At 44.6% G+C, this 27,873-nt stretch overlaps 1 protein-coding gene across 2 annotated transcripts; it reads right to left on the minus strand.

The window, feature by feature from the left end:
• Positions 1-593: 593 nt before the first annotated feature.
• Positions 594-23,182, minus strand: ezh2 (enhancer of zeste 2 polycomb repressive complex 2 subunit). 2 transcript variants are annotated; one of them, XM_086305661.1, is made up of 19 exons: positions 22,975-23,182; positions 18,727-18,850; positions 17,945-18,073; positions 17,372-17,491; positions 17,128-17,248; positions 15,578-15,757; positions 15,317-15,422; positions 11,510-11,673; positions 10,763-10,860; positions 10,442-10,685; positions 6,636-6,802; positions 6,390-6,525; positions 5,874-5,999; positions 5,616-5,794; positions 5,419-5,514; positions 4,973-5,054; positions 4,738-4,818; positions 4,578-4,662; positions 594-3,928 (listed from the first exon to the last, which is right to left on the minus strand). In XM_086305661.1, exons 2-19 carry the CDS (start codon positions 18,841-18,843, stop codon positions 3,868-3,870), a joined length of 2,292 nt encoding a protein of 763 aa, XP_086161787.1. In that variant the 5' UTR covers positions 18,844-18,850; positions 22,975-23,182; the 3' UTR covers positions 594-3,867. The 2 variants fall into 2 exon arrangements, with proteins under 2 accessions (XP_086161787.1, XP_086161786.1); XM_086305660.1 differs by having other exon boundaries at positions 22,753-23,181.
• Positions 23,183-27,873: the final 4,691 nt, after the last annotated feature.

Raw genomic sequence — 27,873 nt, forward strand, 5'->3', positions numbered from 1 at the left:
CCTGAATCACATGTTCATTACCAGGCCTCTGGACAACTTCAAGACATGTTGAGATCATTTAAATCACTTTTATCTAAAACCTGCAGGACACCGGCCCTGGAGTTCCCCACCCCTGCATTAAGGGTGTGAAATGTCACTGAGTGGATTTGAGTCATAGGAGCCTGGCTACGTGAGTGAGTGCAATGACTCCAACAGGAAGTCACATGTTTAAAACCCTGAAACAGACCAATCAGAAGCTGGAACTACATGTTGGCTCCAGCATCGTTTCCTTCCGTCTTATCAGACCCATAAGCTGACCCAGGGTTCATTCACCTGACAGCCAACACGTTCACAGGAACAGCATCTGTCCAATCACAGGGATATTTAAATAAAGACGAGTTCTAGGAAAGTTTTTGTATCTTTATTTTGGGATTATTTCAATATTTGCACCAGCAATAAAAGCGAGTCTCATAGATCTGAGAGTGTGCCGTGTTTCTACTCTCAGGCTGCTCATCAGTGGTGTTATAGGTTTAATGTACACTTGTGTTTCTTTCCACTAAAGAGTATGATCATAGGTTATTCTGACTACATGAAGAAAGAAAACCGACACTGGGAACAGTTTATAATATTTTAATCTGCAACACTTTGAACAACAAAAACCCCTGTAAACATTACAAAATCAGCACCTGTGTGATCAGAGGAGAGACGTGGTCCTGTTGACAGGAAGAAGAAAAGAAAATACACCCGCAGCTTTCAGTTCGGGGAGAGCCGAGGAGCACCGCTCCCCAATCTCCTCCGTGTTCAGAGACGCTCCTCAGCCCTCCAGTCACAGCAGCGTTTACACATCTGTTCATTGATTAGAAAGCAGCTGCTACAAACATCTGCATCAGCAGTAAAAGTAAAAAACACGAAAGGTTCCCGCACAGATCGACGTGGGAACCTGCGAGTGAAGCACCAGGTTTCAGAGGCCCTGAAGTCTCCCGACGACTACAGACGACACTCCGCTCTCTGTGACGTTTGTAATAAATTACAGGTGAAGAAAAGGGAGGTGGAGGAGGGGGGAGGCTGGTATTGCTACGAGTTGGTCAGACTTTGGGGTCTTTCCGAGCACCAGAATTCCCACAAGAGAAGATTCACATTGTGGAGGAAGAGGAGGAGGAAGGATCAGGGAGAGTGCAGAGGAAGGAGAGTTTTTCAAAGTAAAACTCAAGTCACTGAATTATCTGACGATTTTTTTAAGCTGTTCAAATTCAAACAGTCAAAATCCAACTGAGATGAATTAAAGCAGAGACCTCAGACTGTGGCTGAGCTCAGCTTCAGCTCGAAACACTGACGGCTCGTTAGTGCTGTGATTACATCCTTAAGTTAAAGGTGGTATACACAAGATAGAAAACGCCTCAAAGGAGGCAGAGAGGATGCTGGGAAAACTTTGATTAAATGTGCGTAAGTCAAATACAAAAAAAGACTTGTTTCCTGATTAACAGAGGAACCTCAGCGCGCTGCTGAGGATGCTGGGAAAACCCGACCCGAGTCAAAAAGCACTCGGACATGAAACTGAGGCTCCGCCCAGATTTGAAAGGCTCGCCCGGCGGCTGCGGTCAAGTGCCTGGCTGAAGGAAAGCGGGCCGGCTTAGTTTTCACGTAAGCACCTGAAGCAGAGGCGGCGTCACAAAGCAGAGTCACGTCCAGCTGGAGGCGGACGCCGGACCTCGCTTTTCACGTCGCGGTGTGTGCGAGTCACACGGCCAGAGGAATCGGAGACTGATCGAGAACGAGGCCTGGGATTCGTTTGGAGCAAATTCAGCACAAGAACAACCACAAGAGCGACTCTACGACACGCTGCAGGACATCTTTAGGATGGATCACATCACGAGAGCCTAAACTATCAGTTTCACCTGAATCTTCATCAGTTCATCAGCCTCTGATGAAGATCTCACCCACGGCCTTGGATTACTTACACTAAAGTAACTAACACACAAACCACTGAACTACAAAGAAACTGTTTTTCTCTACAGATCAAACATTAAATATCAGAACTGCCCGTCTTTGTTTTTCTGTACAGTCGTCTCTGAAGGCAGCGCGTAGACGTTCGTTTAAATGTGGACACACGGAGACGGCGTCCCGTCACTTTTATCACCGACTGGTTTAGTAAACATGCACATAAACGTCTGAACCTGGACAAAGTGGAACAATCTGGACTTTAAACGAGTTCGAGTCCCTCGGTCTGCAGCGTGACGACGCGCCGGTGATCGCGTTTGTTTCGGCTCGTTAGTTTTGTTCCTTTGGAAAAAATGAACGTTAGCACCAGATCGGCCGCTGATGGAGAGCCCGGCTGGGACACAGTCAGTGCGCCCTCCACAGTGGTTGCTTCGCACGCCACCGCAGCACCACAAAGCCGCTTCTACTCATGCTCAGAAGTCGCTGCAGTGTGGCGGTTAAGGACACGAGTGAACGATGGCGTCAGGTTTTAATCATCGTGTTGAAAATACATCAGTGCTCAGAGGGAGAGGCTGAGGATTCGAGAGCATGTCAGAGGTGCTACACCTGCTGTTCAGTGGGCGTGTCCAGCAGCTCCGACTCAAGCAAACCTGCGTCTCCGACAGATACCTGCTAATTAATGCCAGCAGCACTAATATCTTCAGTTGAGCCACAAAGATGTTTTAACTGCATTAAAAAAGCTCCAAACTGCACAAACATGATCCAGAGGTTCAGGTCACAAACTTCAATTACAGGCTCACCTGTTAAATAAGCCACACCCCCAAATTCTAACCCTAAAGAAAATCCAAACAGGCGAGTTAAACAAAAGGACCGACTCACTTTAGGAGCCTCGAGTGGAGATCACACTGATGTCAGTCCTGGAGGGTGATGTCTGATCTGAGCATTTCCCAACATCAGCCCAGTGAAACCAGTGAGAATGAGCTACACGCCCCACTCCACACTCACCTGTGTTAAACTTTCTGTACTATTTACAGAATGGACGCTAACTGCTAATCTGAGCCTTCGAGCTCGGCCTCTGGGCTCCGTCTGTGCTGTTAGCAGTCACTAACCGTTAGCCAGCAGTTACCTGTCTGTGGGTGCACCTGTGCACCTGCCGCCTGACAACCGACCCTTAACCTCGTAACTGAAGAGTTAATCCTCTCATCCAGATTTTGTCACTTCTGGCTCAAAAACAAAGCAAAAAAAATTAAACGGTGACCAAAACGCCTTCACAGAGCCAGCAGCCCACTGCACTACAGCCGTGTCCATCTTTAACGTACAGCTTCTTTTATTCTTAAAATATTCCTGTTGTTCATCGACTTTGTTTTTAGCGGTCAGCTGGTTTCAGTGTGACGCTGCTTCGTGAACGACCTCCAGATTTACAGACAGACAGTGAAGCGGCGCTCTGAGGAGTGACAGGTTCACACGACACACACACACGCACGCACAGACACGCACACACAGACACACACACACAGACACGCACACACGAGGAGTACAAACAGTCTGGTCGGCGGTGTGAAAGTGGCTGGTGGAGGATTTTGGTCCCTGAAGCTTGAACTGAGAACTTTTAAAAACAGTCGGGCTTTTTTTCTCCAGAACATTTTTACTCAAAGATGAGACAGATAACAGATATTTATATATTTTTTGTCGGTGCGCTTTCAGCAGAGGGAAGATTTATGAATCCAAAGAGGAAGATTTGTCGACAAATCAAAGGATAAAAAACATGACAAGTTTCTCAAAAACTCAGACAACAACAAATATCAGCTTCAAATATCCCCGGTTTGTTTTTCCTGAAGCTTTGTGGCGTTGTGACGAATCGTCTGAGTCTCCTGAAAGTGAGGGTGTGGTTTGTTTGTGTGTGTGTGTGTGTAAGGCCTTTGTGTCACTGAAAAACACAGGAAGTCCCGGTCAGGCGATCTCCATCTCACGCTCGATCCCGACGTACTTCAGAGCGTCGGCCTGGCTGTACCTGAGGAACAGGAAACAAACCTTTGAAATGTTTTCTGATGCTAATAAGACACAAAAGCAGAAAAACTGACCTTTTTTTAATAATAATCTTGATATGCACACACGGTTTCAAAAAAGCCAGACCAAGAAAACTTTTAGGACTCGAGTTGAAGCAGCTAAACTTCTCATCTGACTGCTTTTGAACGAGTGCCATCAAAAGCTGACGGCACTCCTGGTTATTCAACATCCTGACCTCTTGGAGGAGATCCAGAGTCATCACGTGACCCTTAAACAGCCTGACCTGGATGACAGGGAACCTTTGCACACAGACCAAAAGCTGCGTCTGTATGAGAGTCAAAACTAAAGAAATCCTCCAATACAAAGACATTTAAAGTACAACACGAAGAGCTCTGAGTGTGAGACACTGACTGCAGGTGATGTATGTAGATGAAGGCGTGTTCAAAGCACTTTGAAACATTAACCGAGCTGTTCTGCAGCTGAGACCTCCATGTGACCCTGACCTGTTTTACCACAAACACAGCAAAACTACTTTCATGCAGAGTTAACCAAAAAAAAAGCGATGATCACACGATCACAGCCTCGTCTCCATCGTCACTCAGATAAAACCTCAGGACTCTCTCAGTCAGCGATTTGACTTTTTCTTCACTGACCTGTAGTCGAAGAAGAGCTCCTCTCCGGTCTGGATGGCTCTCTTGGCAAAGATCCCGATCCTGTGATCGCCGTTCACCATCATCACTGCAGAGAGGAGAAGCAGAGTTACCACAGAGAGGCAGGAAGCAGCAGGAAGCTCCCGCGACCTGGTCTTTGTACCTTTTGCATAGCAGTTCGGGTTCACTGAGTGGTTGGCGAAGCGGATCTTGTTGCCTTTCCTCGTGGCATCAACAACAAAGTCTGGAAGGAAGAGAGCATTTCTGACTTTATCCTCAAAAACAAGAGTGGAAGAATTCATTTATTCAGCAGATCAGACGCGTTTGAGCTGAATGCAGTAAAATAAAGAAGAAAGACCTCAGATGTAACAGATATATTTATCCGTGCTGTGCTTTACCGTTGTTCAGGTTGAACAGGAAGCTGCACATGTATTTGTCGTAGACTTTGCCTCTGCGGTCGGCTTCGTCCTGAGAGATGATCTGCAACAGAACGTGTTGGACGTTTAACGCGCAGCTGTGAGCACATTTATTCAGCTGTGACTCCAGCACGTGCACGGCCCTTTGGGACATGGCTCCACACAGCGGGGAGCTTGACTTTAGTAAATGAAGTCACCCAAAAACACATTACAATGTAAAACAATAAGACAAAACAGGATACAGTTTTCCTCTGCAGACACCAAACCTTCCTTTAGCAATGATGTAAATGGCCTCTGGCAGCCCTCTTGCAGTACCGTCACAGCCCACCAGAGGCCACAGTGAGAATCGCAGCATCAGATCAAAGATTCTTCAACTTCTAACCAGGTCTAAAAAAGCAGGTTAAACGACCACCATCAATCAGCCGTACCTCTCCACAGTACTCCGAAATGAACTCGTTTTTCTGCACCGGCTCTTTGATGAAGATGCCCCAGCCGGCCACGTCTGACGGAGCGAGCAGGAGGTGCTGAGGGACGGGAACAGATCAGGCGGCGCTTTTAGAACGTTTGATTTCACAATAAAATGTTTTGTTTTTAGTGAACGATGATTAAAGGCTGCACGTGTTACCTTCTTGGCGCCTCTCTGGATGGAGCAGTTCTTGCAGGACACGTTCTTGCTGTCCCAGTGGTCGGCGGCGCCGCAGGTCAGGCAGAGGTCGGGGTCGCACTCCCTCACTGCCAGGTAGCAGGGGCACTGCTTGGTGTTACACTGAGCTTTGCAGCGGCAGCCCGGGAAGCGGTTCTGACCTGCAAACACGGGAAAAGCAAACCAGTGAAAACACACTCAAAGATTGGTTACTTCGTTTTTCAAAATAAAAGTTCTTACACTCCGAGCTGCACTGGCAGAACTTCTCACAGAAGTTTTGCGCGGTGACGCAGGGACACGAGGAGTCGCAGGGCTGACGGGGGTGGTCACATGGCTGGTAGTTATACACGTGATTGGATGAGCCATCTGTAAGAGGTCAGATGTGGCGTTTAAGAACAGAGCGAGTTGTGTGCTTGTGATTTCTCTGAACAGCATCAACGCCCGAGCTTTGCTTCCAGTCGTCCATCTTCCTTTGGTTTAAACCTTACTGTCCAACCTTCCACCAACAAACTCTTTATGTGTGAACACCGTAAAACAAAAACAAATATGAATGAATAATTTCTCCTTTTAAAGGGAGCAAACATGACAAAAAGTAAAGACGAGGAAAATGTTTGTGCTTCTGCACAGGTAACACGGCGCCCCCTGCTGACCATTATAAAGAAAGCAGGATTAAAGTACTTCCAGTTTGACTTGATCTCACAGACGTGTCAGCAGATGTAATCTATTGTAAACTTTTGTGCTGCTGTGACCTCTGACCTTTCTTCAGCTGGATCTTGCGGCAGTGAGTAGCCCACAGTCTGTGCTTCCTCTTCTTCTTCCTCGGCGGCGTGTCCTCGTCTTCAGCGGGAGCGCGAGCAATGATGGCCGACTCCTTGACCCTGAACTCGTAAACCTGCAGGACCCAGTACAGACGGCGTGTTAGACCGAGTGTGATCGTGAAGCCAGGGTCAGTTAAGACGAGCTGAAACAGACGGCGGTGAGTGCGATGAACCGGCAGCTCACCTGTCTGCAGGTCTTGGTGCCTATGAGCCGCGCGATGGCGCAGTAGTTGTCGTAGTACGTCCCGATGAGGACTCTGAAGAGAGACGCCTCAGCGCCGCTCCACTCCACCGCTTCGGCCTCACCGGACAGCTTCATCTTCACGGGAGTCTGACAGCGCGAGTTTCCCTCTGCACACATCAAATCAACACTGAGGACGTTTCCAACGCCGCAGGAAATAAACCTGTATTTGTGAGGATCTTGACAGGTCATAAACGAGGGTCCTACTTTCAGGGAAGGGTCTAACAGACAGCAGTGGTAAAGGTTTGTGTCATAAAACAAGGAGCGCGATGGTCTCATGGCTGAAACTGAGCTCGCTTAAATTTCCTCAGAAGGACAAACATCTCCGAGGGATCTAAGATAAACAGCCGAGCAGTGCAACCTAAAGTTCGACTGCCAAGAGAAATAATCTTTAGATAAAACCATAAACGAAAACAAAAAGGCTTCTTATTACAAACACTGATGAATACACAGACTCAGTCTGTGGATTTATCAGGAAATGCGTGGAAGATGTCGTCCCATCCAGAACAGTCAAATCCTTCCCAAATCAAAAACCCTGGATTAACGGAGATGTTCGCGCGGCACGGAACACCGCCTTTGCCTCCGCGAACACATCGGACTACAAACACGCACATTACCAACTCCGGAAGACGATCAAAGCAGCCAAACGTGAGTACAGGGACAGGGTGGAACAACAGTTTGACAACCCTCGGAGTATGTGGCAGGAACTAAACACGATCACAGACTTTAGAGGGAAAACCAGCACACCGCAGACCACGGCCTCTCTGTGTGAGGATCTAAACGTATTCTACGCTAGATTCGACACAGCGAACACCATGAGACCGGACAGTGTGCGCACCGCGGATGACGTCAGTGCGCACACTGTGTCTGAGGAGGATGTGCGAGGTGCTTCAGGAAGGTGAACGCACACAAAGCTACTGGTCCGGACGGGATTCCCGGCCGCGTCCTCAGGTCATGCGCGGCTCAGCTGGCTGGAGTGTTCACGCACATCTTCAACCTTTCCCTCTCTCTGTCTGTAGTCCCAGCCTGCTTCAAAATGGCCACCATCGTCCCTGTACCCAAATCCTCCACCATCTCCTCATTGAACGACTGGCGACCTGTAGCCCTGACCCCCATCGTAAGCAAATGCTTCGAGAAGCTGGTCAGGGACTTCATCTGCTCTGCACTACCCGACTCACTGGACCCTCTACAGTTCGCATACCGCCACAACAGGTCCACTGATGATGCCATAGCCCTGACACTACACACTGCCCTGTCACACCTGGAGAAGAGAGACACGTATGTGAGGATGCTGTTTGTAGATTACAGCTCAGCATTCAATACCATCGTTCCCTCGAAGCTGGACAGGAAACTGCAGGATCTAGGACTGAGCAGCTCCCTCTGCAGCTGGATCCTTAGCTTCCTGTCTGACAGACGCCAAGTGGTCAGACTGGGCAGCATCACCTCATCCCCCATCACACTGAACACTGGTGCTCCACAGGGGTGTGTACTGAGCCCTCTCCTGTACTCACTCTACACCTACGACTGCACAGCCACTAACAACTCCAACATCATTGTGAAGTTTGCAGACGACACTACAGTGGTGGGTCTTATCACCAACAGTGATGAGACGGCTTACAGGGAGGAGGTCAGCGCCCTGACCCACTGGTGTCAAGACAACCATCTCACCCTCAACGTCGCAAAGACAAAGGAGTTGATAGTGGACTTCCGGAGGTGCAGAGAAGTACACACCCCCATCACCATCAACGGCGCTGCTGTGGAGAGAGTGAGCAGCTTCCGGTTCCTTGGTGTACATCTGGCTGAGGATCTTACGTGGTCAGTACACACAAACAAAACAGTGAAGGCGGCGCAGCAGCGCCTCTTCTTTCTCAGGAGACTGAAAAGATTCGGCATGAGCCCCCGCATCCTCAGGACCTTCTATCACTGTGCCATTGAGAGCATCCTCACTGGATGCATCACCACCTGGTATGGCAACAGCACCGCCTACAACTGCAAAGCTCTCCAGCGAGTAGTGCGGTGCTCTGAACGGATAATTGGAGGTGAGCTTCCCTCCCTCCAAGACATCTACAGGAAGCGCTGCCTGAGGAAAGCGGGGAGGATCATCAAGGACTCCAGTCACCCCAGCCATAAACTGTTCAGACTACTTCCATCAGGAAGGAGGTTCTGCAGCATCCGGTCCCGTACCAGCAGACTGAGAGACAGCTTCTTCCACCAGGCCATCAGACTGCTGAACACGTCATAGACACCTCAGCTTCACTACTGGAACTTTAACATTATGCACTCCACACTGTATATAAATGCCACTTGTTCTGCACATATTCAACTCTGTATATTTTATATATTTTATTATTATTATTATTTTTTTTTTTACTATTTAATTTGTAAAAATGTGTATACACACACACACACACACACACACACACACACACACACACACACAGGAAAATATTTAGTATACACATCCAGAAATGCATACACTATTATATATTGTACATATATTTATTAGTTTCAGGTTGGCCATTCTTGTATTTTGCTCGTTTGTGTTGTTGTGTTTGCACATCTCTGTTGCTTGTGGGGCTCGCACACAAGAATTTCACTCGCATGTGCTGTGCCAGTGTGCCTGCACATGTGATGTGACAATAAAAGTGATTTGATTTGATGTCACAGTGACTCCTGGTCAAATCGATCTCTTTGAGCCTAAATTTAAATAACTTCAAATGTCTCCGTGCACCAATATGATTGAAGTACAAGCGTCACATGACCACGTGTGCCTGCACTGTATGAAGACTCACTGCTGCTGCCTGTTGCTTTGCTTGCAAACTAGTTTGTGCAGTAACGACAGGAAGGAAGGAAAAGAGTGAGAGTGTCATAACGTTGTATGAACTCCAGGCCGTTATTGTCGTCACGTCTGCTGTTTACATCGCGTGTTTGTGACTTTATCTGCAGCAGCTTTGAAGTGCAAACAATCATCTGTGCTGTCAAACAAACCTCCCACAACAAGGGGGCTGCATGCAGAGGGGAAGACCCAGCTGGTACCAAGAGCATCGCTCCAGCGTTCAGCCTCTCATCGGTGAACCGCAGGCACGGTGCAGGTTACTGCACGGATGAAGAGATGCTCGACTCAAAGAGCCTCACAGGAGCAGCAGGATCTCTTCTACAGTCTGGGCTAATCACAGTTTTAAAGTCTTGATGAAGCAGCAATGTTACAGTCTTTGTTTAAAAGGGGCTCAGAAACAGACATCACTCCAGCTGGTGGTTTTTATTTATCCAAAGTCCTAAATTAGCATCAAATGAATGTGCCTGCTGTTTGGGAATCGCCCTCCTCAGAGGAAATAACTTTAACTTCCCAGGAAAAAGAATTCCTGAGAGATCAAGTTTGAGGTTCTCTGGCTGTCTCTGTGTGCTCCAGCGTTAAATTCTGCTGCCAATTCCTTCAAAGATCTATTAAAGACAATAAGGGACATAACAGAAGTCTTAATGTCCCATCAGAGCTGTAATTAGAACAGCGAGGGAGGAGATGTGATGTCAGCTTTTTAATAGCTTCATGAAAATAAACAGAACTGTTGCTGCGTCGGCAGATTCATTGACTCTCTGAGGTCATCGCTGCTCTGAAGCCTGCGCTTCACAGGCAGAAACGTTTCTGTTAGGTTTGATGGACAAACAGAGACTCTGCGTCTTCTCTGCAGACGGACGTCTGTAACCCTGTTAACATTGAACTTCTACCGTCTGTAATAACCGCCCGTCTGCACCTGAGCTGCTGGTGGTCTCGTCCTTCTTGTCCTCGTCGTCTTTGTCGTTGTCTCGCTCGTCCTCTTTGCTGCCCTCGCGGTCGCTGTCCGTGTCTTTGGTTTCAGAGGACACCGTGGGGGTGCTGGGCCGGCTGTTACTGTTGCTGTTGGGCAGCCGACCGCGGCGCCGGCCCCCGTTACGCTTGGAGGGCGTCTTTGCCCGCTCGGTTCCCACGCCTGTGGCGTACTCCCTCATCATGCCGTCCTGAGGAAGCAACAGGAAGAGTGTTAATATATTTTATAACTTTTCTGTTTCAGTTTAAAAGAAAAGCAGCGACTCGCCTGCACCAGGTCCATGTAGCAGTCGATGCCACACGGGTTTTTGTCCACCAGGTTCTCCAAGTTCTTCCGCTTGTACGTGTTGGGAGTTGCATGGAAAGCTAAGAGACACGAGAGAGAGAGATGAGTGCTTCTAGGAATTCAACAGCCTCATCTGTCAAACAAGCAAAGACTCCGACCTTTAAAGATTTTATATGATGCAAACACTGCCAACAAAAACAAACTCAGGTTGGTGCCAATATCAAAAAAAGCTGCTGGCGTTTCAGCGTCGATCACATGACATGTCGAGCAGCGTTTATAACACCATCAGCACAGAGTCGAGCAGAGTCTTTTTAGGATGTGATGTTTTATTCTTTACTTTACTGACACGATCAAACTAAAGGAATCATTACCACAAGTTATTTTATGACTGTCAGGTTTTTAATGGAAAGCTTTGAGGCCATTTTTATACCCAAGATTCTTAAAACTGGCTGGACTATGAGTTAATGTGAGGTTAGAGTTCTTATTTCATTAAAACTCCAAAGATAAGGTTTGATAACTTTTGGGGAACAGAGTGAACTTCTTGGTTTTCAGGTGGGAACATATCAGAGAAAGTTTGATTAGTACTGATGAAGGTGAGCTGCAGATGTGATAACGTCACTCTGCAGGCTGATGTGACCACATCACAGTGACAGTTACACAGATCTCTGAGGTAGCAGTCCAGCCTGTATAACCAGGAACTGCTGTGAAGTGTATTTATTGTGCACTAACGGTGGAGGAAGCAGTCGTATTTGAAGCAGCGTCTGCAGAACAGAGTGTGGAAGGAGTGCAGGCTCTGCTCGCGCTGCACGGAGCGAGCGTTCGGACCGTCGATGTTCGGCGTGCATTCAGGCGGCAGGGCGCCGGGCAGCTGCTGCTCAGTCAGCTCCTTGTACCTGCGAATACAAACACGCACACGAGAGAGATCAAATTTACTTAAGTCAGATGAACGCAGTGAGACAAACACGCATCACTGAGTTATCAGGTTAAAACATCCCATCAGTTTGTTACTGTAAAGCTGCTCTGTGCTGTAACACTGTCTCACAACACAGACCTGAACGTAAACAGGAAACACCTGGTGTTGTGTAACAATGGATTTAAGAGTCACACCCACAAGAACTAAAGTCTGTCAGATTAAAGATATAAATCCATAAACCAAAACAGCAGATTTAAACCCGCCCCCCTCGCCTCCTATAACATTTAACATGAACAGATGTAGGGCTGAACGATATATCGCATTTGCGATAATATCGCGACATGATCAAGTGCAATTTTCTAACCGCAAAGGCTGCGATTATACTCTGGACATGTCCAAATTCATGGGCTGCATCCTCCTGAGGCCGCATTTGTAGACCGATTACGTCACAGCGACGTGCCGAAGGCTGTCCAAATTACTACCATATCCCAGAATTCATAGCGCGGCCCAGCCAAACTCCAGTTTCCAGCAATGGCGGCCGCTACTAAGTTTTAAAATTACTCATACTAATCTTTCTGGGTCACAAAATAAACTTTTAACATATTTTCAGGCGAGAAAGTAGTTGTGTAAACATCAAATATCTGCTCGGTTTATCAAGATATCCCATATTTGCAAAAGTGCTTCGACGTTTTCAGAGGCGTCTGCTACCCACCAGCTCGACAGCTAGCCGGGAGCTCGAGGGTTACTGATGCGGCCGAGAACGGCACAACTCCCGGCACATCATTTTCAGATCACCGCGGAGTTTCGCTGCTCGGGTTAAACGTAATATATAAGTCACTTAGACAACCTAAAAATGTTATTGTTGGGCTTTTTTCAGTGTTTTGTTTGTTCGTGAGTAAATCGGTTTGGCTGAGATTAAAGTTATTAGATTAGATAAAATAAAACTTTATTAATCCCCCGGGTGGGTTCCTCCTTGGTTTCCACACAGCTGACTAAACGTCAAACAGAAAACTTATTAAACAGAAGTATGAGACAGTCGAGAATTTACACCAGTGTCTGGTTATATTTTAGATAGCAAGAAGCAGACGGCCGAGTTTATTAAACTCCACCGAGACAGCGGTGACGCTAATCAGAACTAGACCGTCCAATTTCACGCCTTTAAACTTTAAAGGCGTGTTTGTGTGTGTGTTTATACAATTGCTATTATGTTTGCACTTTATGTGTAATGTTACTGACTGCAGAGATCAGTAAGATGTGTGTATTTTTTATTTATTAGTTTTATTTATTTAATATTATTTTTTAATTGAATGACTGTCTAGTAGTTCACAGATGTGGAAAAACTGAGTGTGGTAAAGCCACTGATTTTGTTTATGTATATTTCTGCAATCTGCACATTGTACTGACTTTCATTTTAATGTTTACACCAGGGTTCCTTGTCAGAACTTTATGCTCAGATGTTTGTAAGCTAAAAATAAACTATTGTGTATGTTCAAATATACTGTTGTGATTGAAGAAGTTAAATAAAAATGTCAGTCATCAATTCATGCATCACCTCATGTCATCATAACAGAGGTCTGTCTTCCAGGAAAGAACAGTTTAAAATTAATGTAATATAGTATTGGCCATACTATATGATGTATTGCTTGTCTTTGTTTAATAATACAGAAGACAAAGACCTTAAAAAATAATCGCATCGCATCGCAATCGTAATATTGGGGCAAAAAATTGCAATTAGATTATTTTCCATAATCGTTCAGCCCTAAACAGATGTTGATATTAAGTTTATTAAAGTACTCCACAGCTCTGCAGAGACACCGATGAATGCAGTACAGTGCACACACACACACACACACACACACACACACACACACACACACACACACACACACACACTTTGTGAGATTTGCTGTCACAACAACAGAGGAGCTGTGAGTCAAAGTTCAGCCACTAAATATTCTGGTTTAGTACCAAGTGGGTCAAAACAAACGAGCCTGACTCCAGTCTGCACTAATGCTCCAGCTAACACATGCACGAGGTTTAAATGTTTCTGAAAAATGATTTTATATTTATGAACTGATCCAAATTAACGTGATGCGTTTAACCCTTTATGGCCGCTCATTTTGTGCGACTCTTTTTAAAGCGGTAGCACTGCGACCACGTAAGCTAGCACAATAATGGTTTTGCATATGAAACCGGAGGAACTGTACTTACAACTTATGCCAGTTTCCCCCTTCAGAGCCTTATAAGCCTATACTGGTGATTTTCTGTGTAGTTTCTGGGATGATTAGAAGGCCAAAGAGTTCTGGAAATAGTTTGTTTTGATGCACATGCTGCTTTTTTTTTTTGCAAATTTGCATTATTATATTAAATTTCCTTTTTCCTGCAGTATATAAAAATTGGTGTAGCTCAAAAATAAAAATATGAAGACACTCAAAACACATTTCCTGTGGTTGGAAACTATTTTGTACAACCTTTTTGGATAGCAAAATTTTCTCTAACAAGAAATATGTGTTTAAAAAGAAAAGTAAAAATGATTTTCAATTTTTTGTAGTTCATTGCACTTTTTGGCTATTTTTGTAGTTGCTATGGACTTAGTGCAATCATATTATTAGAATCTGGTTATAACGGTTGTACTGAGGTATAGCAACTTGAAATGCTCCCAAAAATGGCTCCACAGCATGTAAAATATAAGCTCTGGTGGATTTGGTTCTGTGGTAAGTCTTGAAGTATTAAATTGAAATTAAGTCAAATCTCGAGTTTAGTATTGTACAAATATTTTAAAGTACGTATAAGACCAACTGCTGCTCTTATATTTTGTATATATTTTACATCATAATCAACATTTTAAACACTTAAGAACAGGTTAATGTTGTTATAATTAAAAGTCTGTTTGCTGAGGCATGAACAGTAAATAAACAACATTCAAGTAAACAAACAGAAGATATGGAACAGACCATCAGCTAAACAGTTATTTTAAATACTGGATCATCCTGAACAACATCAGTATTACTGACAAATCTTTTTAAAAGCAGCTCATGACGTCTGTGTGTTTACAGAATGAATCAAAGTGGTCCTGAAAGGCTTCCAAGACAGTCTGAAATCAGACCTGTCCTGACGTTTCCTCGTACAAAAACGTGCATCGCCTTTAATGATGCACGCCATCATCAGTTTGTCTCAACATTAGCACTCATCTGTGTGTGTGTGTGTCCTCTTTAGCTCACACATGAGACAGCCGCGGCTGTAGGAAGCACACATCTGACGTTCTGGCAAAATTAACAACCACCAGGACAACATCACGCCTGAGTCCATCTGAGCAATGACTGGATTCATCGTCTCCAGTGACACAACATGCAGCAATCTCAGCACCAACTGGACTTTGAGTTCCAAACACCAGTGAGATCACCTGCTGTCAATACGCCCTTTAAAGTCATCGCCTCGTCCCATCTGACCAAAGCGCCAAAACAGGACTTCTTGAAATCTCTCGAGAGGAGATCAACTTGAAACCAGGTGCTTTTTATGTTCATGGATAAATTCTTTGACCTTCTTTCATGACACGTATTAGAATCAGTTCCTCTGTTATCGTCACAGTACCGACTCACTCGCACACAAACAAACCCACTGACTTTTCTTTGAGCTCCTCGGGGGAGCCCTTGTCGGGGAACATGGAGGAGATGGCCTCAAAAATCTTGTCAGAGGGAAACTTCTTGCTGGTGTCATTGTTGGTTCGGCCTGGAGACGACACACACACGCTTTCCATCAGGACACAAAACTGTCAGCTGGACCAGCGTGAATGCTACCCCCTTACAGCAGGTCAGCACAAACACGTCTTCATTGGTTATTACACGTTTCTAACTGCAGTACAGCTCCAACATCTCAGGACTTACTCTCATTGTTAACAAGCCCATCCTTGCGGGGCTCCTCTGGGTGCTCTTTGCCATCACACACGTCCATCTTGTCCACTTTAAAGTCCTGCTCTTCCTCCTCCTCATCATCCTCGTTGTCACTGTACTGTGCCAGAGCGTTGACCAACTCGACGAAGATCTCGTCGTTGATGAAGCCACACTCTGCAAAACACAACACACAGGATAGATAGTTTTACAGAGCAGCAGAGGAGCAGTTTCTCTTTCTACTGAGACGACGATACAAAGCAAATATTCATCGCACTGTTTTCCTGATGAGACACCACACTGACCAACCACACGAGCACGTTCACATTCCTGGTTTTGCGGTTTCTCTCAGATGTTGAGGGAGGACAGCAAACAGCTGTGCTGCATCAGCTCTCACATTACAAACTGCTGTGCAGAGTTTTGATAAAACGTTTAATCTCTGCTAGTTTTTTTCTGTCCCACATACTCAGAAATCTCTCTTTCAGAAACTTTGGAGCACGCCCACACAGGAGCCCGAGTTTGACAAGAAGCCATGCGAGCACCGAGCAGCACAGGACTTTCAGCTGCAACGATCTGTCACATTAAGTGATACTCAATAGTAATGGAAAACAACCAAAACTGATTACAGAAGGTAATTGTGGAAAAAGTTCATTACTAGACTTCCTGAATTCAGTTTTGTTTTTATTCCTAATAGAAAACTCTGACCGGCACGAGTTTGTTTCGAGTCTGAATGAAAAGTGAAATGTTGATTCCAAAACAACTTTGTTCCTCAGAGCAGTGGCACCGTGACTGCACACAATGTTACGCACAAAATATTTATTTTCTGCACCAATGCTTGGTAGCAACTCATTTTCATAGGGAAATGAGTGCATACGAAAAGGAAGGAAAAAAATCCATCGTCTGTGCACAAAGTTTAACACACCACAGCTAACACATGCTACAGATGACCGACTACCTGAAGAAATAAAGTATTGCCAGAAAAATCCATCGTATGGTTCCAGCAGGTTGAGCTCTCAGGAAAAAGGTGGCTAATGCTAACGAGGCTCCAGAAGCCAAACATCCACCCTGACAGACACTTTGCTTCAACAAAATGACCCATATGTTTATGGAAGCAGCTTAATGCTAACAGAGAGGAGACACGCCAGCATTTCAAATGGTTTTTCCTGTTGCCATGCTAGGTCTAGATCCTGCAAATGAGCTGTTAAAAAATGCAAACACAACAAAAAACGCTGAAAAGTTAGAGGCTCCTGTGTTCATGTACGACTCGAAATTATTGTCTTGTTCTTGTTCTGATAAACTGCTGCCGTACAGTCGTTTTTAAACCATTTTTCTGCTCTTTATATTAACCCTGGAGAACCCATGGGGTCGGCTCTGACCCCATGGGTTCTCCAGGGTTAAGATCCACAAACAAAGCGCTTTGATCCATCAGCTGATTAGTCACATTTCAGTAACTGTTTTTGCTGCCTTCAGACTGATTATCAGATGAAGTTTCATTAATTACTACTTTGGCTCTCAAACCATTTGCTCCTGCGCCCACTGACCCTCACCTCTGTCTCCGTGGACTTTGCCGTCATAGTTCTTGATGAGCTCTTCGATGAAAGTCCCGTCCTGGTCGAGGATCTCGTCTCCCATGTAGGGAATGTTATGGAGCACCGTCTCATCCTCCACCTGCAGGAGGAAACCCAGAAACGTCACACACACAGCTTCTCAGCCACCTGTGACTGTAGTATACTGTCCTGAATCCCAGCCTCAGCTGTTCACAAAGTGCAGCTTTTAAAGCTTTGTACGCACCATGAAGTTTTGCTGTAGCGGCGACCAGGAGTACATGACCGGGACCGAGGCCACGGCGTTCAGAGTCTTCAGGGGGATGACCTGTCGAGGGAACTCGGAGAAGCCGCTCTCCACGGTGCACTGCAGAGGAAGCGTGCGTTACAGTCAGGACACCGCCCTCTGAGCCTTTAGAGTATTTTTTTTTTTTTTTCAAATTCAAATTTCAAATTCAAATTTTATTTGTCACACACACACAACCATACACAGTATGACATGGGAGTGAAATGCTTGTAGCTGTACAATGCCCGACCATTAAATGACAGAAGAAAAGTTTTACAATATTTACAATTTACTACAAAAATTTACAAATTAACTTAGGAATTTACAGTAAGGAATGTGCAAATAGCAGAAGAGATTATAAAGATAAGGATTATAAATTATAGGAATTATAGGATTATAGGAAACGTGTGGTGGTGACGTGTGTGAGAGTCCAGTCTTATAGTGACGTGTTTGGGAGAGTCCAGTCCTACACCTGGTTCAGGCCCCGAATAGCCTGGGGGAAGAAGTATTTTGATACCAGTATCAACCGCTCACCTCTCGAGTCCCTCGTAAGGAGCTGACCGACGTCATGATGTGAACGGGCTGGATTCGCCGGGTTTTCCACTCCTGGTTCAAAATGTCAGTTCGCTCCATGATTTTCTGACGGTTGCTGTTGAACATGCTCTGTGAGAGTTAAAGGAAATTTATATCAGTGCACAGAACAAAACACAGGGCCAGCTTCACTCTCCCTCAGTGTTACCACCCGCAGAGATCGTACCTGTGCAGGTGAGCCAGGTGACCATTTTAGCAAATAAACAGCACGTGCTGAAGCCTTTATATGGACCTTCAGCTACGTAAACTTTAATTTGGATCAGCTTTCATTTTAATTTCTGACGGAAAAAGGTTAAAGGAGCCATAACGTCACTAACGAGACCTAAATCTGTGAGAAACTGCTGCTGTGAAAACAACTTAAAGTACTGAAAACGTTACGTAGTGAGACAAAAGCACCGTCATCCATCAGACTCCTGATAACCATCTCTTCTCCATTTTAACACCATTTATAGGACAACTCTCAGAGAGCCAATCACAGAGTTTACAGCCCCGGCTGGTCTAGTCAGTCAAAGCAATCACCGGCCCAAACACCGTGGGACACTTCCTGTTTCCACTTTCATGATTAAAAACTTTGGGCGAATAAATAAATCTGTTCTTTACTCCAAAACAACCTCAGCTAGTGCTCTTAAAAAAAATAAAAACTATAGTCAAACAGACCCAACTTCTCTTAATAACTGCAGCATGAATGCTGCTGTGTGTGTCTGTGTGTGAGTGCGTAAACGAACCTTGACCTCGTCGGCCCGTCTGAAGCGTTTCAGCTGCCGAAGCCTCATGTACTCAGACTTCACCCTCCTCTTCCAGCAGGCGGGGCCTTTCTCCGAACGCTTCCCAGTCAGCACCATGATTCACCTGCAGCCAGACAGGAAGATATTAGGGATCCTGAACACGACACCTTCAGGTCTCATATTTTCACACTTTTCTTGACTGGACTGTAGGGCCAAAACACTTTATCTATATAATTGAATAATTTAGGCATAAAATGTTCCTCTTGGCACAACCCAAACTTGGATCTGGTGCCCCAGACATGCAAACCAAACATACATTTGTTAAGATAATAAACTTCACCTCACGTCCAACAATCAGAGCCAACCTCTGATTTTCTTTTCTTTCAACAGCTGATGTAAAAATGATATGCTGCAAATCAAACGTCTGAAACCTCGCTGCCAGCATTCAAATGCCTTCTGTTCAATCTCACGTTACCATTCAAGTGCCAACCCCGGAGAGATTCAAGCACAGGTGGATTACTTCCTCGCACCTCCTCTGCCAAGTCCTCGTTCTCATCCTTTCTTTTAATGACTGTGTGTGAATGACAGCAGTCGTCTGTCGATCCATCTGCTGCCCGGCAGTCAGTCAGTAACCGTGAGTCTCTGACTCAAACCTCACACTTCAGATTAGACGTGACAGACGGCCGTCATGGAGATGTGGACGACTGAACCGGCCTGACACATTTCACAGCACAGAAAATAAAGAGAGATACACTGAAGCCCCTTTGGACAAGTTAAATGTGCTGGGATGTTCACACAGTAAACTCACTGCTGTGTCTTATTAGTATTTAAAACGTGGAGAGATTATTAGGCACCGTCTCAGTAATGCATATAATCAGTATCTAAACAGGCGATTATAACCTTATTTAAGGGTTGGATTTGCGCACAAAATGGAGCAAGACTATCACTGAGTCAATTTAATCCCGTACGGATTAGGGTTGGGTGATTGGACGAATATATGGACTATTGACGATGGGCTCAGCCTCAGTGGGCACCAGATCCAAGTTTTTACAAGAGCCATTTATTTATTTACCCATGAGTAAGTTTGCTAATAATGATGGAGCTAATAGAAGCAGTCAACAGCAAAAAAATGAATAAATAATAGCGCCGTTTTAACCGCACCCTCTTTCATCTGCGAGCAAATGCCCCCACCTCAGAGTGCGCCCAAATGCTTGTTGATGGAGCTGCAGAAGCTGGTGATAGCCTAGCATAGTCAGCCGGATGGTGGACACGTACATGCTCATGCAAGTTAGTCGTGCTTGAGTACTTTGCTCACACTATACGTCTGCAGCACACCGCTTTGGTTACATCCTTAGGTTCACCTCTTTCATCTGGTTTAAAGCCAAAGAAATCCCAGAATGGTGACTTTATATTTTTTGTGCTGTGAGCGCTAACACGCCGTCAACATGACTAACACGATTAACAATTAACCCATCTGGATCCCAGACTGAGTCAAAATCCCTGAAATGTCCCCGTCAACGCATTTCGGCAGTTTGTCCCAATTTTGTTCATTCTGCGCTCCAGATGTGTTGGGAGCGTTAACGATTTTAATTGTGATGACCGCGTTCAAGCCGTGTTAACGCTGACAGCGTTTTTTTGGGAAACTAGTTTGTCCATGTTTGGACTTATTCTGTGTTGTAAACACACAAATCAGTTCATGCATGATTACTTTGCCCCGCCCATCAAAAAGTGTGCACATGCGCGAATATGTCGCCCATCAGTGATTGTTGGACTGACGATTGGAAAATTGTGACATATCGCCCAACCTTAGTATGGATATACCGAGATTGGTAAACTGTGCTTGGTTTTCCTGTACAGATGTGAGGGGGGAAAAAAAAATCACCAACAATGCTATAAAAGTATTTTCTAATCAGCCTGTAAATGTCTGAGAATTGAGGAGAGCAGCTGCTGGACTTTCTGGAGAGGAATGTTTTCCCATTCCTGTCAAAGGAATCTAGCTGCTCAACAGGTCTGGATGGTCTTTGTTGTGTTGTTTGGTTCATTATCCTCCAAACGTTGAGCATGAATTATGGTGAGAAAGGTCTGGACTGCAGGCAGGCCACTTCAGCACCGGACTCAGCGTTCATATTTCTAGTTTCATAGGCACGAGTGGACTCCCACATCATCATGGAAGCAGACTTTGAACTGATGACAAACCGAATGCTTCCTCTCCCTTCTTGTTCCAGAGAATGTGAACTCTGCGTTTTACAAAAATAATTTCAAATTTCATATTACCTGACCTCAGAACAGAAAAGGTAACTGCCCCCCTTGTAAGTCATGAACAAACTGGGAATAATCACATTTCTTGGAAAGTCCCAATCACTTTCACTAGCCACACCCAAACCTGAGTCAAGAAATCACTTAAACAGAACCTGTTTGTCAAAGTGAAGGAGGATAAAGATCTCCAAAAGCAACACATCACGCTACAGTCTAGAGACACAGCAGCAAAACAAAGTCACTGACATCTACCAGTCTGGAAAAGAATACAAATTTCTAATGCTTTGGGACTCACGAGAACAGTAAGAGCCATTACCCACAAATGGAGAAAACTTGGAACAGCAGTGAACTTTCCCAGGAGTGCATGGCCCACCAAAATTATTCCAAATTACTTGGCAGCTCACCCAGGTTGTCACAGGAAAAAAACCAAAAAAACAAAACAGAACAACATCTAAAGAACTGCAGGCGTCACTTGTCTCTGGTGAGCTCAGAATTCATGAAAATATTCTGGACTGATGAGACAAAAGCAGAACTTTGATTCCCGTTACATCTGTCATCAAACTAACAGCACATCATCAAAAGAACATCTTATCAATATTCAAACAAGGTGGCAGTATTAATGATGGTCTGGGGCTGCTTTAGGACCTGGACAACTTGCCATAATTAATGGTACCATAAATTCTGCTCTATCAGAAAATCCTGGAGGAGAAGGACACTCAGTTTATGCAGCAGAACAATGATCCAACACACCAGCAAGTCCACCTCTGTTGCTTTGGAACAATCTTCCTCTTCACATGGTTTTTCAGTCCAGATCGAAGACCTATTTTTAATCTCTGGCTTTTAACTCTGTGGGTGACTGACACTTTTATTCATTTTATTGTCTTGCCAAGTTTCTATATTATTATTATTGTATTGTTCAGCACTTTGGTGTGTTGTTAAAGTGCTATATAAATGATGATGATCATGAATGGTTCAAAAAACCCCAAATGCATGTTTTGGAGCAGCCTAGTCAAAGTCCTGACTTAAATAAATCGCTGCAAACATTTGACCTTCAAGATGAAGGGCTCTATCCAAAACCTGCCACATGACTCTCAAGATGACTTTTGACTAACAGGTGAAACTCAAGCTTCCTGTCATGTGTAAGCGGCACAAACTTCTATTCTTTTTGCTCTAGGCGATGTTATGAGTTTTATGGTGAGGGAAGTGGTTGAATATCGCCCCCGCAAGGCTTCTAGGCAAACAAGAGGGAAGCTTTTTTACTTTAATCAATGTGACAATCGCCTAACTTAAGGTGACACTTACTTTTACCACCACCTCCAGCCCCAGTTTCACAATAAAACCCTCAAAAGCTTGATCAAAAAACGAAAGAAAATTAAATGAGAGGTACTAAAAATTATACATCAAAAAACTGTACCAGCCTTTTTCTGTGAGCTAGCTTCGAGCTAACGATAGCTTGCGGATGTCGTGCCAAGTTTGGCTCCCCTCAAAATGTGCTTCCCCTTAGCCCTGAAACATGCTCACAAAGGTCCCAAAACACGAGTGGACGGTGGATCCATCGGAATGATTACCCTCCTCCGAGTCATTTAAAAAAAATGACGGCTTCTTTATAAGCTAGTCAATATTTACGGGGATACAAGAATTGGCACGGTACCCCGGCGAGCTAGCTAACAGTTGGCGAGTTAACAAAGATTGAGGCGCCCAAGAGCACAAAGAGCAGCCCACAACAAAAGCACCGTGAACACAGCCACGGACACTGACAGCTTCTCTCACCTCCACCCGAGCCTCTGGCCTCATCCAACGGAGCGATCCGGATCGATGCGACAAACACGGGCAAAGTCGTCCTTTGTGCTGCAGATTAGCTCGCTCCGTGTTACGGCTAGCTGTAACGTTAGCTCGATGGCTAGCTAGCAGTTTAACTCAGGAGGAGGGAGCGACCGAGCTCGCGCAACACCCGGCTTCACGCACCCAGAGCCGGTAAATGAAATAACTCACATCGGCTCCTTCGCTCCAAGGCTGGTTAGGACACAGAAACTGTGCGTCTATGAGGGACAGTTTGGTGTCAGCCTGCTTGTAAAAAGTTATTTGGATTTCAATGTTTCCGCCTAGGCAACAGCGACTCTGTTCAAACTGGTCCTCCGCCTCACCGCCCACTACGGCTGCGGCGGATTCAAGAGGCGCCAAACGTCTAGGCCAATCACAGAACCCGATGTTAGGGTTTCCTCAGTGAGTCCTACGCGATAGGTCGAATGATATAAAAGTGTAGCCAATGAAATTTGGAGCTGAGGGCCCTGTGGCAGGGACATGTGGACAGCTTCTCTTTGTTCTCTCTTGTCAACGGGAGAAAAAACAAAATATGCAAATACACACTTTGACAGTTGAGTTAATAATATTTATGCATCACATTTGAGATCAAAGCGGTGTCTCTGACGCATGACAGCTGTCACAGCCGTCAGGGCTAAACTAAAACACTTATATAAAAAAGGTTATCGATGGATTTAAGGGCAGCGGAGAGGCGACAGACAGCGCGTGGTCTCGTGCAGAACAGCTCAGGTTTCAGCAGGTGTGTGAGCGTCTGTGTGTCCAGAACGAGGAAACATGACGGCTGAACGGGTTTATTGAATGAATGAGAGACTCCAGTGCCACAGCCAGCAAGGGCAAGGGTCTCCAAGTTTATTTAGCCACGCCCCTCCGAGCAGCGATTGGATGACGCTTCGAAAACGTCCACATGATGCATTCACTGCCAGCGGAAACAGAAAACACAGCCGACAGATTAAAAGCATCATTAAAAAACAATTGTGTCATTTCAAATCTTTAAGAGTAGTAAAAAATAAATAAAATGTAGAATGTTTTAATGCATTGATTTTTAAGCAATAACAATAGGGAGGGAGATGAAGAAGGCAGACTGGAATACTAGGTTACGTTAAACAGGATAAACAGAGAGTGACAGAAGAATGCAAAGGTCGTCCAGATGACATACCTGATGGAAATGTGTAGGAGAGAGGGTCGTGCAATTCTTCTTTAACTAGATGGTTTAAAATAATCATGGAGAGAGTGAGAGGATACCTGAGGTATGGAGAAAAATGTACTTGAATTGTTTTTTAAGACGAAGGTTGATGTGCAAAGCTGTAGCAACCACAGAGGGATAATGTTGTTGAGCCATATCATGAAGAAATGGTACGTTGTTGAAGCTGGAATAAGAAGAGAGGTGGTGATCAATGAGCAGCAGCATAACTTCATGCTGAGAAAGAGAACTACAGATGTGATGTTTGCTTTGAGAGTGATGGAGAAGTATAGAGAAGGTCTCAAAGAGCTTCACTTTATCTTTTTAGGATTAGAGAAAGCAGATGATAGGGCGCCAAGAGAAGAACTTATGAAGTCAGGAGTGGCACGACAGCTCCCTCTGTTGGTCGCTGTGGTGCAGATCCAGGCCTTTGTTTAAATTCAGTTAACTTAAAAGTTACAGTTTTTTCTGAATGCTTAAACCCTAACTGTGATTCTTACAGCACAATTTCTAAAACTATTGATAATTATAGCAAAACCACTCACTGAGTTTGCAAAACTAAAAGCACAAACACTGCTTTGCACTCAGTTTGCCATTTTGTAACACACACTTTGCAAACCTGTAGCTACAATCCACTGCACAGCACTCTTTTTGCAGAACTGTAAACACAACTCACTGCTTTACACTCAATTCCCAAATGATCAACGCACTCCTAGCAAAACTATACACATTTACGGCCATTATTTATACTAACTTGCCAACTGTCTGGCACACTTTCACATGTGAAAACTGTTTTAGATAATTAGTTCACTTTGCAATCAGCCTAAGCACTATAATCCAGGTAAGCTGTGTGTGCGGAGTACAATGGAGGGAGCAGAAAGAGTGAGAAGTAGAGGAGGCCGAGGAAGAGGACGTGGAGGTGAAGAAGTAGGATGAAGAGGACGACAAGGACAAGGAGGAGCAAGAGGAGGACGAGGAGGGGGGAGAGGAAGGGTAAGAAGAGTAAGAAATAGAATTGCTGATGACATCAGAGCTACAATAGTGGACCGTGTCATCAACCGTGGAATGACCCTGAGGGTAGCTGGCCAACGGGTCCAGCCTAACTCGAGCTGCTACACTGTAGCAGGCATCATAAGGACATTTTGAAATGAGAATCGGTGAGTACAGTCACTTTGCACTAAGATTTGTAGCACTGCCATATGCCAATGAGAAACACACCAATACCATTGCTGTAAAAATACTGGAATTGTTACTTCACAGAATTGCTACCAGATGCTGGGGCAGAGGCAGCATGTTCACTGCAGACCAAGTAACCCATATAGTCATTATGGCGATTGCAAATAATCCTATACTTGGAAATAAACACTTGTGTTTGTTTTGATGTGTTTGAATAAACACCAGTACTTGAAGTTTGGATCCCTCTATGCTTATGGATCTATGACAGAAGTATGAGCTCAAACTGACATAGCCTACCTTGTGCACAGAGAAAGCAAAAGCCAGAAGTGTTTTGTATTCATACCATCAGTGTGCAGTTGGCGCATTGTGTGCTTAGTAGATGATGGCTTGTGTGTACTGTTTGATACGGAAACACCATTTTTACGAAGGTGTGAAGAGTTAATCTAGCTGTGTTTGCTTTTGCAAGAGAACTACAATGTTTTGATTATTGGGTGACAGGTTTTCTTATTTGTGTGAAGAGTTTTGCAAAATTAGCCAATAGTTACAAAAAATGTGCTTAAGCAATCAGAAAAAACTGTAATTCTGTTTTTCTGGACGTAGAGTTTTGTGGGAGAAACGTTTCGTCCAAGGGACTTCTTCAGTCTCAGCTGACTGCAGGTTTCCCCAAATCTTATAAACAGTACATTTGCATAATGAATGAAACCAGCCCACTGAAGGGACAATGGGCTGTTTATAAGATTTGGGGAAACCGCAGTCAGTAACCTGCAGTCAGCTGAGGCTGAAGAAGTCCCTTGGACGAAACGTTTCTCCCACAAAACTCTACGTCCAGAAAAACAGAATTAACTTTTGGAGATTTACTTTCCTGGATGATTGAGAATGCATCAAGATATCTATAGAAAAAAAGACTCTTGATTCTCAAAGGTCCAAAGTTTGTTTGTGTGTGTTACATCTCCTCGAGAGGAGGAGGGGATAACACAACAACTCCGGAAACTCAGTACAGGTGTTATGGAAAAAAGGTTTAATGGCAGCGCTCCAGAGTCAGACAACCAGATAACCCAGAGTCAGACAACAAATGTGGGGGAAAAGGGAGTTAGGTTGTGCCAAAAAAAAAAAAAAAAAAAAAAAAAACCCACCAAAAAGACAAAACCAAAACTTAGCTGAGCTATTATCCTAGAAAAGCATCAAACAGGAAAAAAAGGCCCTAGACCTCAACTTAAAACAAGTAGTGATGTGTCCTGTGTGTCGAAGCGTCGAATCGTGTGTCGGGTAATCTCGGGAGCGTTTTTGTGAAGCGCGTATCGAGGCTCGCTTTGATTACGTATGCAGTGACGTTCGAGGCCTCGCGGGCAGTCCGTACCACGTGACTGATTCAGGGACTGGTTCACCGGTTCGCGCCAGATTCGAAATAAAATGGGCAGAAAAACAGCTGATTCCCCATCACGCTGTGTTGTGGAATTGGATTACGTACGTGTTACATAGTTACTTATGCATTTCTTCTTCGATGGAACCAGCAAGGAAGAGATGTTTTTTTTTTAAATGTTGTCTCTCCTAATAAAGTATGCACACAGTAATAAATATCACAAATGATAAACACCATAATATAAATAAACAACACTACACATCCTATAATCTGATTTCTGTCTTTTAGTTTATTAAAAAGTGAAGCACCACACACTAGTTTGTGTCATTATCCAGATGTACATAAGCATGATTACACAGGTACTAGGAGCGGGTTTGGATTATCGATTAAAATCGATTCTAGCTTGGATGTCGATTCATTAAAATCCTGAATCGATTTTTAATAGAAATATTACTACATTTCAACAACCACCAAACAGCTAAAACAGTAAATGAGAGGAGGTACACCGATTCTGCACAAAGACGTAAACACAAGGCGCGGACCGCTGACGGATCAGAATCAGTGAGATGTCGCCTTTCTCACCAGACAGCACGGACACGGTCGGGGCTGAAAGCCGACAGTTCACTGATTCTGATCCGTCGGCGGGTCCGTGCTTCATGTTTACGCCTTTTTTGCGCTGATTCTGAAGCTGCAGGTTTTATTTCTCTTCAAACAATATTGACCGAACCAGCAGAAAAAGAAGATCCAAACTACGCTTCACATAAACATCGTCATGAATTTCCTCTGATTTTTGCTGTTTTGCTTTCACCAGGATAAAAATCACACTTCATGCACAGCTTGCTTTCTCACACACACACACACACACACACACACACACACACACACACACACACACACACACACACACACACACACACACCTTCAAGAACAGTTTCCCGTCTAAAAATCTGCTTTCTGCATTATTCGCTTGTTTGTTACGCATAAGACCTCCGTTGTTTGTCAGCCGCTGTTCTTTCCCATTTAAATACTTCCGAAAAGAAAACCTAATTTCTGTCGTTCGATAGGCTACTAAAATAATTGAAACTTTTTAACATTATGCAAAATTGCAAAACGCTAAGGTGTGTCTCTAATAAAACCTCTATTTGCTCTGCTTCAATTCAACAGCATCAGGTAATGTTCATTTGTTGATTGATGGTTTTCTTTCGGTTTTGATCTACTGCTGAATATTTTCATAAAATCGTTTTTCTGTTTTAGCCTCAGCTATGTTGACACAAAGGCATCTGCTGTGATGCTTACACATTAGATAAAGTCTCGAAAGTGTCAGCTTTCTTTTTATAGTTATACAAATATGCAA

This window comes from Aulonocara sp. 'chitande type north' Nkhata Bay, linkage group LG9 (assembly GCF_057382095.1).
Source record: "Aulonocara sp. 'chitande type north' Nkhata Bay isolate Kocher_YH1m ecotype deep benthic linkage group LG9, A_spYH_male_GT1.1, whole genome shotgun sequence".
Classification (NCBI taxonomy): Eukaryota; Metazoa; Chordata; class Actinopteri; order Cichliformes; family Cichlidae; genus Aulonocara; species Aulonocara sp. 'chitande type north' Nkhata Bay.